At 39.9% G+C, this 16,819-nt stretch overlaps 1 protein-coding gene across 4 annotated transcripts in view; it reads left to right on the top strand.

Moving 5' to 3' along the window:
• Positions 1-10,288, top strand: part of PHF20L1 (PHD finger protein 20 like 1) — a 77,682-nt gene extending 67,394 nt beyond the window's left edge. For 3 of the 4 annotated variants that reach the window (XM_047727283.1, XM_047727286.1, XM_047727282.1), the window contains 6 exons: positions 39-220; positions 1,185-1,284; positions 2,594-2,789; positions 6,237-6,603; positions 7,843-8,005; positions 9,354-10,119. In XM_047727283.1, the coding sequence (XP_047583239.1) occupies positions 39-220; positions 1,185-1,284; positions 2,594-2,789; positions 6,237-6,603; positions 7,843-8,005; positions 9,354-9,496 (1,151 nt within the window). In that variant the 3' untranslated portion in view covers positions 9,497-10,119. Of the gene's footprint in view, positions 1-38; positions 221-1,184; positions 1,285-2,593; positions 2,790-6,236; positions 6,604-7,842; positions 8,006-9,353; positions 10,120-10,151 lie in introns of those variants that run through there. The other variant, XM_047727284.1, reaches the window with a different exon arrangement.
• The last annotated feature ends 6,531 nt before the right edge of the window (positions 10,289-16,819 follow it).

Here is a 16,819-nt window from a genome sequence, read left to right as displayed (position 1 = left end):
GAAAACATATGCTGAGTATACTTTTGTGTATATTCTAGATTTATCCGATGTGGAATTCCTAGATGATTCTTCAACAGAGAGTTTGCTTCTCAGTGGGGACGAGTACAATCAGGACTTCGATTCAACCAATTTTGAGGAATCTCAGGATGAAGACGATGCTCTTAATGAGATTGTACGGTGTATTTGTGAAATGGATGAGGAGAACGGCTTCATGATCCAGGTAGCTGGTCTTCCCTGTCGTAGCAAATAATCATTTCAGGTGCTCAGCGAGCACATCAGGGCACCTGTGTTCTTTCGTCACTCGTGGTCTTACTGAAGACTGGTCTCTCGCCTGTCGTGTCTAAAATCCCAGTAGTAATGACAGGAAGGTCTCTTCTCTCTCACTTAACGATCACCCTCCCTCTGCGAGAGTGTTGAGTTTGAGGTCTTCAAGCCAAAATTCTGGAAGCCATTTTTGGAAGCCATTCGGGTGGGTGAGCATCTAGATACATTGAAGGGTGGAATGTAGCAGCTCTTCCAGCCTGGATCCCTGTTGTTTATGGCCCTTCAGGGCGCAGTTAAGGAAATAAACGCTTCCTCTCTTGTCAAAAGTTGTTACAGGGCCTAAGCATTACAAACCACCTCTCCCTGTAGAAAGGGTATCTTTAAGAAAAAAGGAGCATAACCCACGTTTTGTGATGTCATTTAGAAGATTTGGAGATGTTCGTTGCAGGAATAAAGAGTAATGTTTTCTCGCTCTTTTCAAAGGTATTCTCAAATAAGGGAACTACAGAAGTGTAGGGTCACTACACAGGTTATACTTGAAGAAGTGACTGCTACACGCAATCCTCCGAACTTGTCTTTTTTAAAGAAAAATGTCCACACTTTAATAAGCTATTTTAAGGATATATTTCCCTAAAAATTAGTGGGAAGTAAATGAGAGCAGTAGTTTTGTGTATGTGTGTGTTGCGTGATTTAGGTAATCTAGCAAGGCGCATTTTCTTAGCTGCAACACGAGGGAGTTCTCGAAGCAGCCGACTCTGAAATACAAAATCCATCCCCCGTCGGCCCTTGCGTCATCGTGTGGAATGAGAGTTAAACTCTGGGAGGCAGCAAGAGACGGCCGCTGCTAGCCGAAAGGAAGGGGACTGGTCTTTTTTTCTGGTGAGCAGACCTGTGACTAAGCACTCGTGTGTTTTCGGCAGTGTGAAGAGTGCCTCTGCTGGCAGCACAGCGTGTGCATGGGGCTGCTGGAGGAGAGCATCCCCGAGCAGTACATCTGCTACGTCTGCAGGGACCCTCCTGGTAAGCCTCCTCCCTGTTCTGGTGGCAAGGCGCCTAGAGATCTGATTACGTAGGGTACCCACTGCATAAGACATTGTTACTACTTCATCAGTTAAATTCTGCTTCCATGGTGAAATTTTAAAATATTTTTCATTGTTTGTGACAGTTTCGTTTTCTGTGTTAATTACTGAGGCCAGAACATTAGCCTCGTTTCATTAACATAACTGCTCCATTACTGGAAGGACAGAGTTATGTAGGTCATTTTCCTGGAGAAGGATTAGCCCTGTCGTGTATCCCTGTGTATTGATTTCTAAATAGGTTTATGTGTGCCTCTTTGAGTGGAACTGTATTCTGAATGTAACTCCTTGTGATGTGATTTTAAGAAAGTTCCTGACTGTGCTGCATATCCAGCTCATTTTAGTAGATGGGCTCTCCAACGATCACGGTCCATCCCTTTATTTTACTGCTGAGACAACTGAGGCATGGAGAGTTTCGTGCCTTGTGCACAAGGATGATACTAGACATGGCAGAACTGAGGGGCAGAACTGTCCCTTTAGACTCCTTGTCCAGTGCCTTCCCCCGTGCCGGAGGCTTTTGAGTAGCAAGGTTTTGCATATTGTGTACACTGTCAGCTGCCCAGGTAGAAGATAACTAGATATTCTCAAATAAAAGCCTACCAGTTCTCCTCTTGTCTGTCTTTCAAAAAAAAGTATGATTCAGACCTATATGACTGTGGGTACCTGTTTATTCATTCAGCAGCCTTCACTGGATGCCTTCTATTTGCCAAATGCTGGTAAGAAGTAGGATGATTGATTCTAAGCATACCTTTCCACTATCTCATAGTATAGTAGGGGTCACAGACACATAAGCAACTAATTTAACAGACATTGACGTTGAAGATGTTCGATTATACAGGACCCTGTGAGATCTTGAAGAGGGGTCCTTATTCACTGAAGTAAAACTCTTACTTCATCCAGTTCAAAACAAATGTTAGCGAGAGAACGGGTACCCCGTTTAGTTTCTGTCCAGCCCTCTCAGCCTTTCTACAGGGCAGATGACGGACACATCAGAAATGGAAAGCCGTTACCCTCAAGGTTCCTCTGCAGGTGTCCTCTGCGTCTGAGCACATCCTGAGTTGTCGGTAGTGGGCAGGAGACCCCGAGGTCGGAGGAGGCTCGCCAGCTTCTCAGAATGCTGTGTTGCTCTTCTTCTGAATTTATTCTTAGTGCCAGAGCTCACCTTGCTCACGGCAGTGTTAGTAAGATGGCAGTGGGAGGGAAGTCCGAGTAAGTGGAAAGCTTTGTCATTTTAATGTCACCTTCATCTGCAGGTCAGAGGTGGAGTGCGAAATATCGGTATGATAAGGATTGGTTGGATAATGGGAGGATGTGTGGGTTATCGTTTTTAAAAGAAAATTACTCTCATCTCAATGCCAAAAAGATAGTATCCACACACCACCTGCTTGCTGACGTCTACGGTGTCACTGAAGTCCTGCACGGGCTGCAGCTGAAGATCGGCATACTGAAGTAAGTGCGGGGCAGCGGGCGGCGCGCACGTGAGTTCAGGGTCATCAGGCAGCCTTTGGAAGGTTCAGATGAGCAATTTGGGAGACAGAAGAGATATTTGAACACATTTTAACTTTGAAAAATAGACAGGATTAATAAGCTTTTTGGATGAGTAGCTGGTTGCTGCCTTTTGTCCGGGAATGAATAAGCATGGTTGAAGGTCACCACCACCTCTGCCAGTCCAGCAAATGCTAGTCCCTGCCCTGCTGTTTTGTGTAATTGCCGTAGGTGCAGAATTAAGTACAGTTGCTTGGTGAGCCAGTATTTTGTGCCCTCCTCCAGGAATGGTGTCCAGATGAAGTAGTAATTTTAAATTACCTTAAGATGGACTCTGAAGAGAGCAGGTCATATAATCCATCCCTCTGCTCTGCACCAAATGGGTTTTAGTCATCCCAGACTCTTTTCCCTTAAAACAACAACAAGAAAAACAAAAAACAAAAAACCAACCCAGCCTAAGCCTCCCTAAGTAACATGTCCAAGTATTCTCGAAGCCCATGTTTTCAGTTCTTCTAATCCCTGGCTAGAATTCTTCTCTTAAGACAATATTTTCTATAAAAACAGGATGATTCACTGGTTTCTCACAAGATTGTCTTCATTTTGACTCACTTGCCTGGGCCAGAAACTTACCCTTTCCCCTCCTCGGCCTCGTCTGTCCAGCTTTCCCCTCAGCCTGGTGTGCCCAGGCACCTGTCTGTTGGAATTCCTTAATGTGTTCTGTGTGTTTCTGTCTCTCTTCTTCATGCTGTCCCAGCCCAGGCTGCTTTTTTGACATTGCCACACCTTTTTAGTTCTCTGCGGCTCCAGTCTTGTACTCTTTGAGTTCATCCTTCTTACTGTTGCCAGGATGATTTTAGTAAAAGATAAGTAGGACTTTGAAGTCCCTGGGTGGGTGAGTCAGTTAAGCACCTGCCTTTGGTTTAGGTCATGATCCCAGGGTTCTGGGATCCCCATGTCCCTGCTCAGTGGGGAGTCTGCTTCTCTCTCTCCCTGTGCCCCTCCCCGCTGCTCTTGCATGTGCGCTCTCTGATGCTCTCTTTCAAATAAATAAAATCCTAAAAAATAAATAAATAAATAGGAGTTTGCCTCTTTGTCAGCTTCATGTCCCACAGTGCCTTCGTGGCTCTGCAGCATGCACTCGGAGTCCTTCCCTGATAAGTATTCTGTTGTTTGCTTGCGGTGTCTTCCCTCTCCCACTTGTTCTTCCCAAATCATAATCCCTGAGTGAAGCCTGCTTTATCATAGTTACAAGCTTTTACTCACACTTCGAACCTTCTACAGCTAGTCTTTTGAGCAGGTGCCTTTTCATGATACCTGCCCAACCAAGGCTGATCACACACCCTTCTTGGCAAACTCCTTACATACTGAGGTTGGCACTTTTGTGCACTTTGTTTTTTCATGTCCGTCTCTCCTTACCACACCACGAATTCCTTTAGGGTAGGGCTTATGTCTTATTCATCATCTTGTTGCCAGTCCCTAGTATACGTATAAGTATTCAGTGACTGTTGAATGTAATTTGCTTCTGTTGTATGTCATAAATCTGAATATGGATTTCTTTTTTTTTTTTTTTTAAGATTTTATTTATTCACTCGACAGACAGAGATCACAAGCAGGCAGAGAGGCAGGCAGAGAAAGAGAGGAAGGGAAGCAGGCTCCCTGCTGAGCAGAGAGCTGGATGTGGGGCTCGATCCCAGGACCCTGGGACCATAACCTGAGCCGAAGGCAGAGGCTTAACCCACTGAGCCACCCAGGCGCCCCTGAATATGGATTTCTTTATAAAAAGGGCATACGAATGCTAAAACTTGAGGGAAGAGCTAACCTATTAAAAAGAAAGTCTACTTCATGCCAGAAATTAGTGCTGTAGTATCATTTCATTTAATCCTTAAAATAAGCCCGAAAAATAGATCTCCTCTCATTTGATAGATGGGTAGTCAAAGATAGAGGTACTTGTCTAAGCTCAGTGACAGAGCAGGACATGGTCCATTAGACAGAGTACAGAACCAACTTTCTGCTGTGCCTTTACTATAAAAAAATTTTAGTATTTTCTGATACTAAATTAGAGGTCCAAAAGATAAAATGTGTAATTTTAGAACAATACTTGGGTATTACTAGAAGAAAACTAAAGTTGGCCCCTGGGTGTTTGTCTAACCTGGAAATAATTAATTCATAAACATTGAGGTTTCTGAAAGGTTTATGCCTCCTGAGTATTTCCCTTTCTTATCGATTCTGATTGAAGAATTGTGGTTTCACTCACTGCAGAATTTTAATGACAGAATTAGTGATAGGAGGGCGTTACCATAGACTGTGGGTGCGGGCTAATCAGTGCAACATCTTTGGAGGCCACTTGGACATTTATCACATTTAAAATGTGTGCCCACTATCCAGCAGCTCCGTATCTGACTGAAATTTCCCCACCGTGTGCAGAGAGCACACGAACACGCACACACGTCTGTGGGTGGGAATGGGCTGCTGAGCCTAGACCGGGGTACATGGGTACTGTTGAGCTCTAGAGTAAAAGTGGGGGAAACGTCTGTGCACTGAGGGGGCAAGATGCCCATATATGTTATCTATGAGGAAAGCAAACTGAAAGCCCCATTTGTATAAAAAGAGAAAGTATATGCTTATCCATTTAAAAAATAATTTTATATGTGTCAAAAACATCTGAAAGATTATACCTCATTTTTTTCTGATTGCCATGGTAGGGAAGTTTTTACTTTGTATGCATTTATTGCCTGAATTTTTTGTCATGAGCAAGTATCACTTTTTGATTGAATGAAGATTTTAAACTATTGTCATATACAAGTTTTTTGTGTTGTAGAATTTAAAAAAATATGGTGAAACGTCAATAGGAAAAGAAGAGCATCTATCAATTGATAATGTGAGCTATGAACATAATTACATTTATTGTTGCCTTTTTTAAAGATTTTATTTATTTAAGAGAGAAAGAGCATGAGCTGGGGTGGGGGTTGCTGAGGGAGAGGGAGAAATAGACTCCCTGCTGAGCAGGACCCTGAGATCATGACCTGACCCAAAGGCAGATGCTTAACCCACTGAACCACTCAGGGGCCCCTCATCATTGCTTTACTACCTGAGTATTATTTCTATAAAATTATATTCTGCAAAAAAGAATTCAAACTTTGGATTAAGTTCTGGGACAAGTTAGCCTAAAGAATACCTCTGCTTTTGTCTTGAACCCCTGTCCTCCTTCTAGCCTGGCTCCCTCGGTGAGTCTAGGTCTTCAGTAGAGAAATGGAGATCAGTTTGCCTGCGTTAGCACACTCACTGTACAGAAGGCACGGACAACCAGGGGTTATCCGTATCATTTTTACTTTCTGAAATTTATTATGGCACTAAACTTGTCCCTCCCCCCCGCCCACCCCTGAACTGCTCTTTCTCCAACTTTGCTTTAAGGAACAAACATCATCCTGACCTTCATCTCTGGGCCTGTTCTGGGAAGCGAAAAGACCAAGATCAAGGAATTGCTGGGATAGAGAAAAAAGTAGCAGTGCAAGACACAGTTAATATAGAGGAAAAGAAATACCACATACAGAACCATAAAGAACCACCTCGTTTGCCCCTAAAAATGGAAGGAACGTACATAACAAGTGAGCACAGTTACCAAAAGCCACAACATTTTGGTCAAGACTGCAAGTCTCTTGTAGACCCTGGGAGCTCAGATGATGATGATGTTAGTAGTTTTGAAGAAGAACAAGAATTCCATACAAAAGATAAAAACCGTTCACACTACTCAGTGAAAGAAGATGGAATGCCTGAAAAGGTATAACAAGTTCATTTGTTTTGGCTTGGAAAATATGTTAGACCATAGGAAAATTTTATAAAATAAAACATACTGAATTCCCAGTAAAACTATGCTTATATTTCCAAGTTCACGAATACCTTGTTGGGTAAAGACATTTGCTTTTTCTATTAGAAAACACTGGCTATTTGAACACTGAATTATCCCCTAATTCAGAGTTGTAGTAATTCAGTAAACTTTTGCCCTAATCAAAGTTTCAGTTTTTATAAGCACACTTAACATACCTCCAAAAACTCTAAGACATATTTTTTTTCCAAATGAAGATGTCTGTGTGTGAGAATGTTTGTGGGTGTGTTTATATTAATAGAATATCTGTTTCAGATAAAAGGTGGCATTCCAGTCTTTTTAAAATTTTAGCATGCTTACATATGCATATCAATTCCATTATGCGATAAACTGAATTCTTACAGCTCTGTCTCCATTGCATTTCTATGAACTTTTTCCTATTCATAGAGATTGTCTTAGAAATATTGTTTCTTCTTTTTTCATTGATTTTTCAGCTAGTAATGCCACTTTAAAATTAGTTCTTTATTTTTCTGGCCTGTCTTATCAAGAAATCACTGTATACAAATAAATTTGGGAAGCCTATAGTTCATGATATTTGTGGCAAATGATTTAGTCAAATTACTGTCCCTTTTATGAAATGAATTCTTTCTGGTGAGTCTGGAGTTCAGATTTTTTGTGTATGTGTAAAGCATTTTGCAATTCTTAAGTTTTTAAAAGATTTTTATCTCTCTCATGCCTCACTGATTTAACTGCAAGAGTTAATTATAGTCTGCGGGTAATGAGACTTTAAACTGGCCTTTGTCAGCCTTCATGATTTTTCCATCATTGCTTTCTGCCTTCACTCCACTTATGTCATTAGCTTAGATTCATTGAGGAAGGGGTTAGTCTAAATGAGCTGGGGTTTCTCGTTACAGAGTATCATTAGCAACTTATTTCTTTAGCATGTCTTGCTGAATGCTCTCCACCCTATGGAGCCCCATGCTAGGCTTTGTGGAGAGACATGGCAAGCATATCTGCTCTTTTAAGGACCATCAGATATAATTTAATTCTGCACTGGCACTTCCTTTAAAAATAATCTAAGAGTCTGATTGGATTTCACTGACTGTTGTGGTAATGAGGTGTTTGGTGTATCTTCCCTGTTATGACATTACATTTCACCTAATTTTGTTTTTTCCTAATGGTTCTTTGGAGAAGAATCCAGCTGAGAGGAATACGGTATTTATTTATAATGATAAAAAGGGCACTGAAGACCCAGGAGACTCACATCTTCAGTGGCAGCTCAATCTCCTTACACACATAGAGAATATGCAGAACGAAGTCACCAGCAGGATGGACCTAATAGAGAAAGAAGTTGATGGTAATTTTAAGAAAGAACTAAAATACAGTGGCTACAGTCTGCAGAGTGTATTTATTATTGTTATGATGGCATTGTGTGAAGTGTTGTAAGTTACGGGCTGAGAACTGTAGGTGCTGTCCCTACCGATGGGGTGTCCTCCTTCACGTCGCATTCAGTACAGCTGGGGTTTGGGGTCTTTCAGGCTGAAAACAATATGATTGGATATTATCTCATTTTTTTTAAAGGTGGATATTAATTAAAAACTGGGTGCAATATAGAGAACATACGGAATATTTATTAGTTTCATTGAACTGTGTTTTCTTTGGAAGTCAGTGTAAGGGCCTTAAGCATATTTAAAATATGAGGGAAAACATTTTGTATCTTTGCTCTCACTATGGTCAGTAGGAAGTAAAATGAACAACAAGAAACCCCCACAAGCTCAAGTAGGTAAAACTGAAGTTTGCACACATGTTTTCAAATGCTTTTCTTTTGTATTTTTCATTTTATCACATAGGGCCCTGAGGAGTGGACAGGAAAGATACTATCCCCATTTTATAGTTGAGAAAATTGAGTAAGAAATAACTGATTCCTAATCCAATAGGTTTTTTCCTAACCTCATACATAAGATTGTACCCCCCCCACACCTTTTTTATTTTAATTTCACCCTACAGTAAGGTAGAGCTCCTACTGCTTTGTTTTTCCCTGAGGAAAGAGGAAAAGGAAGTCCATTTCAAAAACATCTTCCATATGGTTTAATTTAGCTTTTTGTTACTTTAATGTGAGTAGATATGTGATGAGGGAAAAATACATTTGACACTATCCCTTATTATTAATAAAAAGTGTGGAATAACTAATTGCATTTTGCCTAGGCTTCTAATATGCTTGCATTTTTTTAAAGTAATGATAAAATAGTGGGACTGGAAAGGACACTGAGAAGTTGCCACCTCCTTTCCATTCTTAAAAAGAACTTCCTGATTTAAAAAAAGAATGGTTAGAGTAGTTAAGTTTTATTTAAAATGAAGCAGAGATTATTTAAGTCTAAAATAATAGCTTCAGCAGGCATAGGAAACTGTTTCCTATTCCAGAAGAGAGTAGAAGGAGATATTCAAAATGAAATTTGTTTATGCCTATAAAGGGAAAAATTACCTAAAATAAGAACAGAAGTTACCAAGAAGGACTAGAGCTCTTGTGGGATACGATATAATATAAAAGCTGCTAAAGCCTCTCAGAAATGGCTTGAGTCTGTTCATGGCCTTGGGGAGAAAGGAACGTGAACTCTGTCTCTATCCTTTTCCAGCCTTCCAGGTAGACCATTTTGTGACTTCTTCCAGTTGCCATTTAAATTTGTTTGTTCTGTTCTCTCTTGCAGTTCTGGAAAGCTGGCTTGACTTCACAGGGGAGTTGGAGCCCCCTGACCCTCTCGCAAGGCTGCCCCAACTTAAGCGCCATATCAAACAGCTCCTAATTGACATGGGCAAAGTACAACAAATAGCAACTCTTTGCTCTGTATGACAACCGTGAAAACCTAATGAAAAGAATGTGGGTTTCTTCAGTTGATCATTTTTATCATCCACAGGACTGCTAAGTGGATAGTTAAAAAACGTAATGATGTTTGGTCATTGACTGATTTGTGACATCAATAGGATGGCACCTTGGAAAGGAAAAGGAAGAAGAACCTCTATCAAGGAAGCTAATATTAGAAAAAGCTTATGAGCAAGCTGTCTGATAATGTGTTATATGCCAGGGATCAATGAAGTTGAATATAATTTGTACCGAGGAAATTGAGTCGGCAGGATTTTTCAATAGTTGCTTTACATGAAGCTCGAGATACGTGTAGAAAGAAAGATGGTGTGCTTATCTAATTTTTAGTAGAAAGATCCATGTAATAAACCAGCGTTTGGCCAAAAGCAAAACTGTAGAGGCAAGGAGATTCTGGAGAGTTCTATAAGGTTGCTGTATGAACTGTCTTCTCTGCAGGTGATCCCGCTGCTCTGGAGTTTAGAGTATTTAAACTTGTATGGGATCATGAGCTGTTTCCTAGGTAATGAATGTCCGTAATCAGAAAACTGACAGTGGATGCCTCACTTCTGAGGAAAACAGTTGTGGAATTCTGACTTCATTTTGATTATATATTTTAAAAATGCCAAATAATTGAAATTTCTTGCAGGCATTAAGCTCATTATAAACAGAATGGCTTGCAGAAGGGTCCGTGTGCCAAATGACGATGACACTGCTGGAGAGAGAGTGCTAAATGTCGTGGGAGTTCCGCTCCCGGGTCTTGCGTATGCCATCCGCCCATCAGAAACACAGATGTCATGCAGACTATATATGTCCTACATATAGTTGAATTCAGGACTCAGGCATCAGCGTACAGTTTGATCCTGAGTATGCTTGGTGTTTGCCTTCAGATTAAAAATTGTAAATCACCTCAGCTGGGATGAGGAGTGACAAAAATAATGAAATAATTTGTGGCTGTGGATTTTTTAACTGCTGGTAGTGGGATACTGGAAAAGCTTCATTTCTGAAGATGAATTTTATTTTTAAAAAATACATGCACACTCAAAACTTTTAGCTTTGATCACAAATGGACACATTTCTGAAACCAAAGGCAACTAAGTTGCTGAGTTAGCTCTTGCTGGAATTCGGGCCCAGGCCCTCCTGTCTGCCAGTGCGCTTGTGAGTTGTGTGGTGTCGCCATGCTCCATACGCGGGTATGCGTAAGCGTGTGTGCTTGTTTGAAACAAACACTCAACGTACATATGTACATATCCTACACATATTTATATCTGCACATATCTAGTTTTATTACTATAGACTATAAGAGTTGGTGGTTAACATGAAATGTTACCTTTTAACAGACTTTTTAAAAATTAAAAATGTATGTACAGGTTTTGAAACTTTTTTAAAAAGGGGAAAAAGACTGTTCGGAGGAGGCAGTTTGATGATAGAACACTTGGATATTTTATGCCTCCTTCTGTTTATCAGTTCTAGTGATCTGTGTAAATGCATTGTAGAGCTGATACACAGTAAACTTGAATTTATCTTTGATAAGAATACATGCCACTGTACATTCAGATATTATTTAAATTTGCAAACACACTGTTCTATATGTAAGGTACTGTATGTAAAACTCTTTATTAAAACTATTCCACATATCCTAAAATTTCAGCTTGCCTTCTTGTGGCCTTATATTTTGATGTGAAGACGATTAAAAGAATGTGCAAAACCATCATTAGAGATCTTATTGCCTTTTGACATTTTCCAACTTGACAAATGTGCCAAAGATCAACAGACATAAGATACAGTCTTGTGTATTTACTTGTTATACATAAACGTTATCAGAGATCTTACTGGGAAATGAAAAGCTTTAATAGAGGTGGTTGGGATACTGGCTTAAATTTGTATATTAAAGTAAAAAAAGAATAGTGCCTCTATTCCATGTGTGGCGTAAGCGTCCTAATGTCTGTATTACCTTTCATTTGTGTTAAAAATAATGGCTCTAATCTTTTCCCTGTGGTCGTTAAATTCCAGACATTGAATTTGTATCTTTTCCCCCCCGAGTGGAGCAGATAGCATCCTTAACCCATGAATAGTGGAGTTGCCTAGATTCTTGTAACATACACAGAAGACCCTTTGTACCTAGTAATACTCTCTTCTCAGTCCCTGGTGACCACAGTTAGATTGCTGTGCATTGTTTCTGTAGTACCTTATGATCAGATCAGTTTATTTGTTAGCAGCCAGCAAATGAGAAGTTCCATTAATACTTAGGTTACTAAATTTTTGTTCTGCTTTTATGTATACGAATTGAAAGTCTGAATTTTTTAATTTAGGTTTTTAAAGTCAGTCAATGTCAGATTACTTTTTTTTTTTTTTTAAAGATTTTATTTATTTATTTGACAGAGAGAAATCACAAGTAGGCAGAGAGGCAGGCAGAGAGAGAGGAGGAAGCAGGCTCCCTGCTGAGCAGAAAGCCCGATGTGGGGCTTGAACCCAGGACCTGGGATCATGACCTGAGCCGAAGGCAGCGGCTTAACCCACTGAGCCACCCAGGCGCCCCTCAGATTACTTTATACACAAACCCGTTTAATTTAGAATATATCAAAACTTGATTTGAAGTAAGCTGCGCCTTTCCCTGTTTGAGTATGAATTGGTTTTTGAGAAGTAAGTCCATTGTGAGAGGTTTCAGATGAGTTTTCTTTCCACTTAGTCTTGCTTAACAAATACATGTCTTTAAGTATCAGCAATAGACTAGAGAGGGTGTTTCTTGATACCTTTTCACTGCTACCCTGACAGAACCAAAAGAGCACAAGTGGGAGGGATCCTGAGTATGGGACTGATAAATGTAACTGGTACTCCCTCATGTGCGTGCGTGGTCCCCCTGACTTAGTATTCTAAAACTCAAGGACACTGCACTCTTCCTTAAAGGAACCCAGTCACTCTCCTAGTTTCCTAGCACTCTCATTTTTACTGATTGATTTCCTCACATACTCATAGTCCACGTGTTTGAAACAAAGCACCCTATTTCCCCTCCACTCAACTGGACCTCCTCCACCTTCACTCTGCTGTGACATTATGCTGAGAGCCCCAGCTTGAAACTTGAGTCTCCCCATATCTCTCCCATCACCACCTGTGCTGCCTGCTCAGAACAAACGCTGTTTACCTCCTTTGCCATCTCTAGTTTTTTATCACATCGTGCTGTGTTAATATTGGTGTTGATACTGGCCTCCTGAAATTTGAACCTTGCCATCACTATAGTTCATGAAAACGGTCACTTGCCAGGCTAGAAGATTCAGAGTTCCCGAGCATCTGCTTTATGTCAGTGTGGTGCATTACCTGCAGAGTCTGGTTTAATGCTTGTGTGGATAGTTGGGCAAACGGTCCTTTTCAAGTCCTCAGGAAGACTTAAGTGGCAGGTTCAAGATGCAGATGCTGTGCTGGTCAAGCTCATAACCTTCAGCAGAGGGTTTTTGGTTTTTTTTTTTTTTTTTTTTTTTTTTTTTTTGCTGATTTTGTCAGTTAAGTTGTCTTCTCTGAAGCCGCTAGTGACTCCCTGTTTCAGATCAGGTCTGTGTCATCCGGCTTTCAAATTCATTTAAGTACAGCCTCATTGTTAGATAGACCACGCTCGTTTTCCATGGCTTGCCTCCTTAACATTTCTCTCTTCTGGAAGATTCTCCTTTGTGTCTCTACGAAACCGAGCAATTACTGGAGCTTCAGATTCCCCTCCATATCCCAGGCCGCCTCTTGTACACTGTGCTGTGCCTGCTACAGAGGAGCAACGTCCGGGAGCGCTGTACCCGGCACTGGGGGACTGGTGTGAGCTCTGCAGTTATGCCACTCCCGTTTTCACTCTGGCACATGACTAGCAGTCATCTCTCTGAGCTTGGGGGCTCTTCACCCGTCAGACGGGCATGACAGCTAACGGAACTGTGCTGAGAGGTAGATGAAGCAAATAAAGTTCCCAGAAGCTTTGATTAAATTGTGAAGTTGAAAATTAGATGCAGTGGTCACATTGAGTGTCATCCTTGTGCCAGCCATCGGGTTATGTGGCTAGATCTAGAACTCACCAGGTCATAGTCTATCAGAAACATTGAAAGCCTGTTTTTCAGAGATGGGTGATATCAAAGACTACAAGGAGCCAGAGAGGCAAATAATGGAAAGGTAATTATATTTGTAGGTAGAGGGCTTTGGGGGAAATAGAATATGTATATTAGCTAAAAAAAAAAAAAAAAAAAAAAAAAGTATTTGAATGTTTTCTGACCTCTGTGTAGGAATTTTGGAAAATTATCTGCTCCTGGTACCTATGTCATTGGGTACCCCTAAAAGTAGATCTGAAGATAAAACAAGTATGTTTACTGTGTTTAAGAGCTCATCCAAGGTAGTTAGAGTGAGGAAGATGAAAGGGCGGGGAGGGGAGGAAAAAAAGTTATGCACAGCAGAGGACACTGCTATGGCCAGTGGACCTTTGCTTTTGCCATTTGAAACTATTCACCATAAATTTAAACAATTGTAAAGGGTGTGATTTCCAGTTTGTAAATACTGGCATATTAAAATCAACCCGCTGTTTTTAAATGTATGTAATAGAATCAATCATTTTGCTACTTACCAACATCTATTTTCAAAATACACAAGCAAACTTATTCTTGACATTGGGAACTTTCATGTATTTTTTTTCTAATTTCTTTTCAGTGTAACAGTATTCATTGTTTTTGCACCACACCCAGTGCTCCGTGCAATCCGTGCCCTCTCCAATACCCACCACCTGGTTCCCCCAACCCCCCACCCCCCGCCCCTTCAAAACTCTCAGGTTGTTTTTCAGAGTCCATAGTCTCTCATGGTTCACCTCCCCTTCCAATTTCCCTCAACTCCCTTCTCCTCTCCATCTCCCCTTGTCCTCCATGCTATTGTTATGCTCCACAAATCATTGAAACCATATGATAATTGACTCTCTCTGCTTGACTTATTTCACTCAGCATAATCTCTTCAGTCATATTTTTTTTACAATCTTTTTTGCCTTTCCATTTCACTTCCCAGGAGAATGTTGCCTACCATTATACTTAGAGATCTCTATCATTCTCCCTTTTGTCCATGAAAAAAATAAATAGTAAATTACAATTAAAAAGTAGACTTATAGGCTTCTTACTAGGATGTCAAAATACATGTAGCGAACAGAAATATTACTGAGTAGAAAGTGGGGAAAATCTAAATTAGAATTCAGTATTTCAACCCTCCTTTAAACCTAATTGATAGAACAAGTAGTTCTATCAATTAGAAAAGTAGAAAGTAGAAAAGTAGAAAATCAGGATATAGAACACAAATGTGAACACTCAGTTTGACCTAATTGGCACACAACATTCTACCCAACAGCCTGAGAACAGAAATTTCCTTTTCGAGTGCATATAGAGTAATCAGAAAGATGGACAGTATACTAGGCTATAAAACAGGTCTCAATACATTTAAAATAATTGAAATCATTGTATGTTCTCTGGTGACAATGGAATTAAACTAGAAATCTGTATAGGATATCTGGAAACCACCCCACCTCCGACCATGAGTGGAGATTATTAACACATCTGTAAAATAACCATGAGACAGAAAAGTTCTAAGTAGAATCAGAAGATACTCTAAATGAAAATAAAAACAATATGCTAGCAATAGGGAAACCATATAAACCAAAATGGTTCTTTGAGCTAATCAGTAAAATTGGTTAACTCCTACATAGACTGATCAAAAATTAGAATGGAGAAGGAAACATTACTATGTGTCCAACAAACCACTTTTAAAGATATGACCATAAAGTTATATGCCAATAAAATTTGACAGCTTACCTGAAGTGGAAGAATTCCTCAAAAGACTACCAAAAGTGACTCAAAGAAATTAAATAAATTGAATTCATAATTAAAAGTGTTTTCTCAAGACTCCAGGCCTGAATGTGAATTCTATGAAACAGTTAAGGAAGAAATCTCAATGTTGCACAAGCACTGACAGAAAGTAGAGAAGAAAGGAACACTTAACTTTTGGAGACCCAACTTTGACCTCATGCCAAACCAGGAAAAGACACCAAAAAGAAAGGAAATTACAGACCAATGCATGGTCCTCCTGAATAGACACCGAAGTCCTCAACCAAATATTAGCAATGTGAATCTGGTGATCCATTGTAAGGATGATAGATTTAAGTTGAGTGTTCCACAGGAATACAAATTTGGTTTAATATTTTAAAAAATCAATGTAATATGTCATCAAAATAAAATATGTTCATTTCAATAAGAAAAAGCATTTTATGTTTCAGGATTTATTCATGATTAAAAACTCAGAAAAGAAATGGACAGGAATTTGCATTAATATAAAGGAAAACGACTGAGAAACTTACTCTTTATGTTGTAATGATAAATGAATACTTCTTTCCCTAAGATAAGGAAGAGGGCCAGAATGTCCACTATCTTCACTTCTAGCCACCATAGTTCTGGAAGACCTGCTAGTGCAATGTGTCACTGAGCAATAAAGGAAGAAAAAAAGGTTTACTACTTAGAAAAGAAGAAAGAAACATTTCCAAGTGACATGTATAGGAAATAGTGTAAGGAATCTACCAGAATGCTGCTAGAACTAATCTTTTTGCACATTAGCAACAAGCTACTGGAAATTGGATTTAAAAAAAAAATACCATTTTCCGGGGCACCTGGGTGGCTCAGTGGGTTAAGCCTCTGTCTTTGGCTCAGGTCATGATCCTAGGGTCCTGGGATTGAGCCCCACATCGGGCTCTCTGCTCAGAAGGGAGCCTGCTTCCCCCTTTCTCTCTGCCTGCCTCTCTGCCTACTTGTGTTCTCTCTCTATCAAATAAATAAATAAAATCTTAAAAAAAAATACCATTTTCCGCAGCATCAAAAATGTTAATACTTAGGGGTAAATCTGAAAATATACATGCAGAACCTGTACATAGAAATGTAGAAAACAATGGCTAGAATACAGATGAGATAAAGGAATAGAAAAATACACCAAGATCAGGGATTGGGAGATGCAATATTGTTAAGTGTCAGTTTCCCCAGAACTGACCAGTAGATATAATGCAATTCCAACTAAAATCCCCACAGACTTTTTGAAGCAGCAATCTGCAAGCTGATTCTAGAATTTAGAATTCATAGGGAAATGCAAAGGACCTAGAATAGCCTAAGCAATTTTGAAAAAGAAGAACAAAGGACAATTTCTGATTGGGGCTTATTATAAAGCGTCATTAAGATGCTGTAGAGATGGCAAAGAGGGATATAGATTGAAGGTACAGAAAAGAGAATCCAAAAACAGACCTAAAAAGTTAGGGGCAGTTGAATGGATGAGAGCCGG

This window comes from Lutra lutra, chromosome 4 (assembly GCF_902655055.1).
Source record: "Lutra lutra chromosome 4, mLutLut1.2, whole genome shotgun sequence".
Lineage (NCBI taxonomy): Eukaryota > Metazoa > Chordata > Mammalia > Carnivora > Mustelidae > Lutra > Lutra lutra.
Note: the sequence above shows the minus strand (reverse complement) of the source record. Positions and strands in the feature narration are given on the sequence as shown.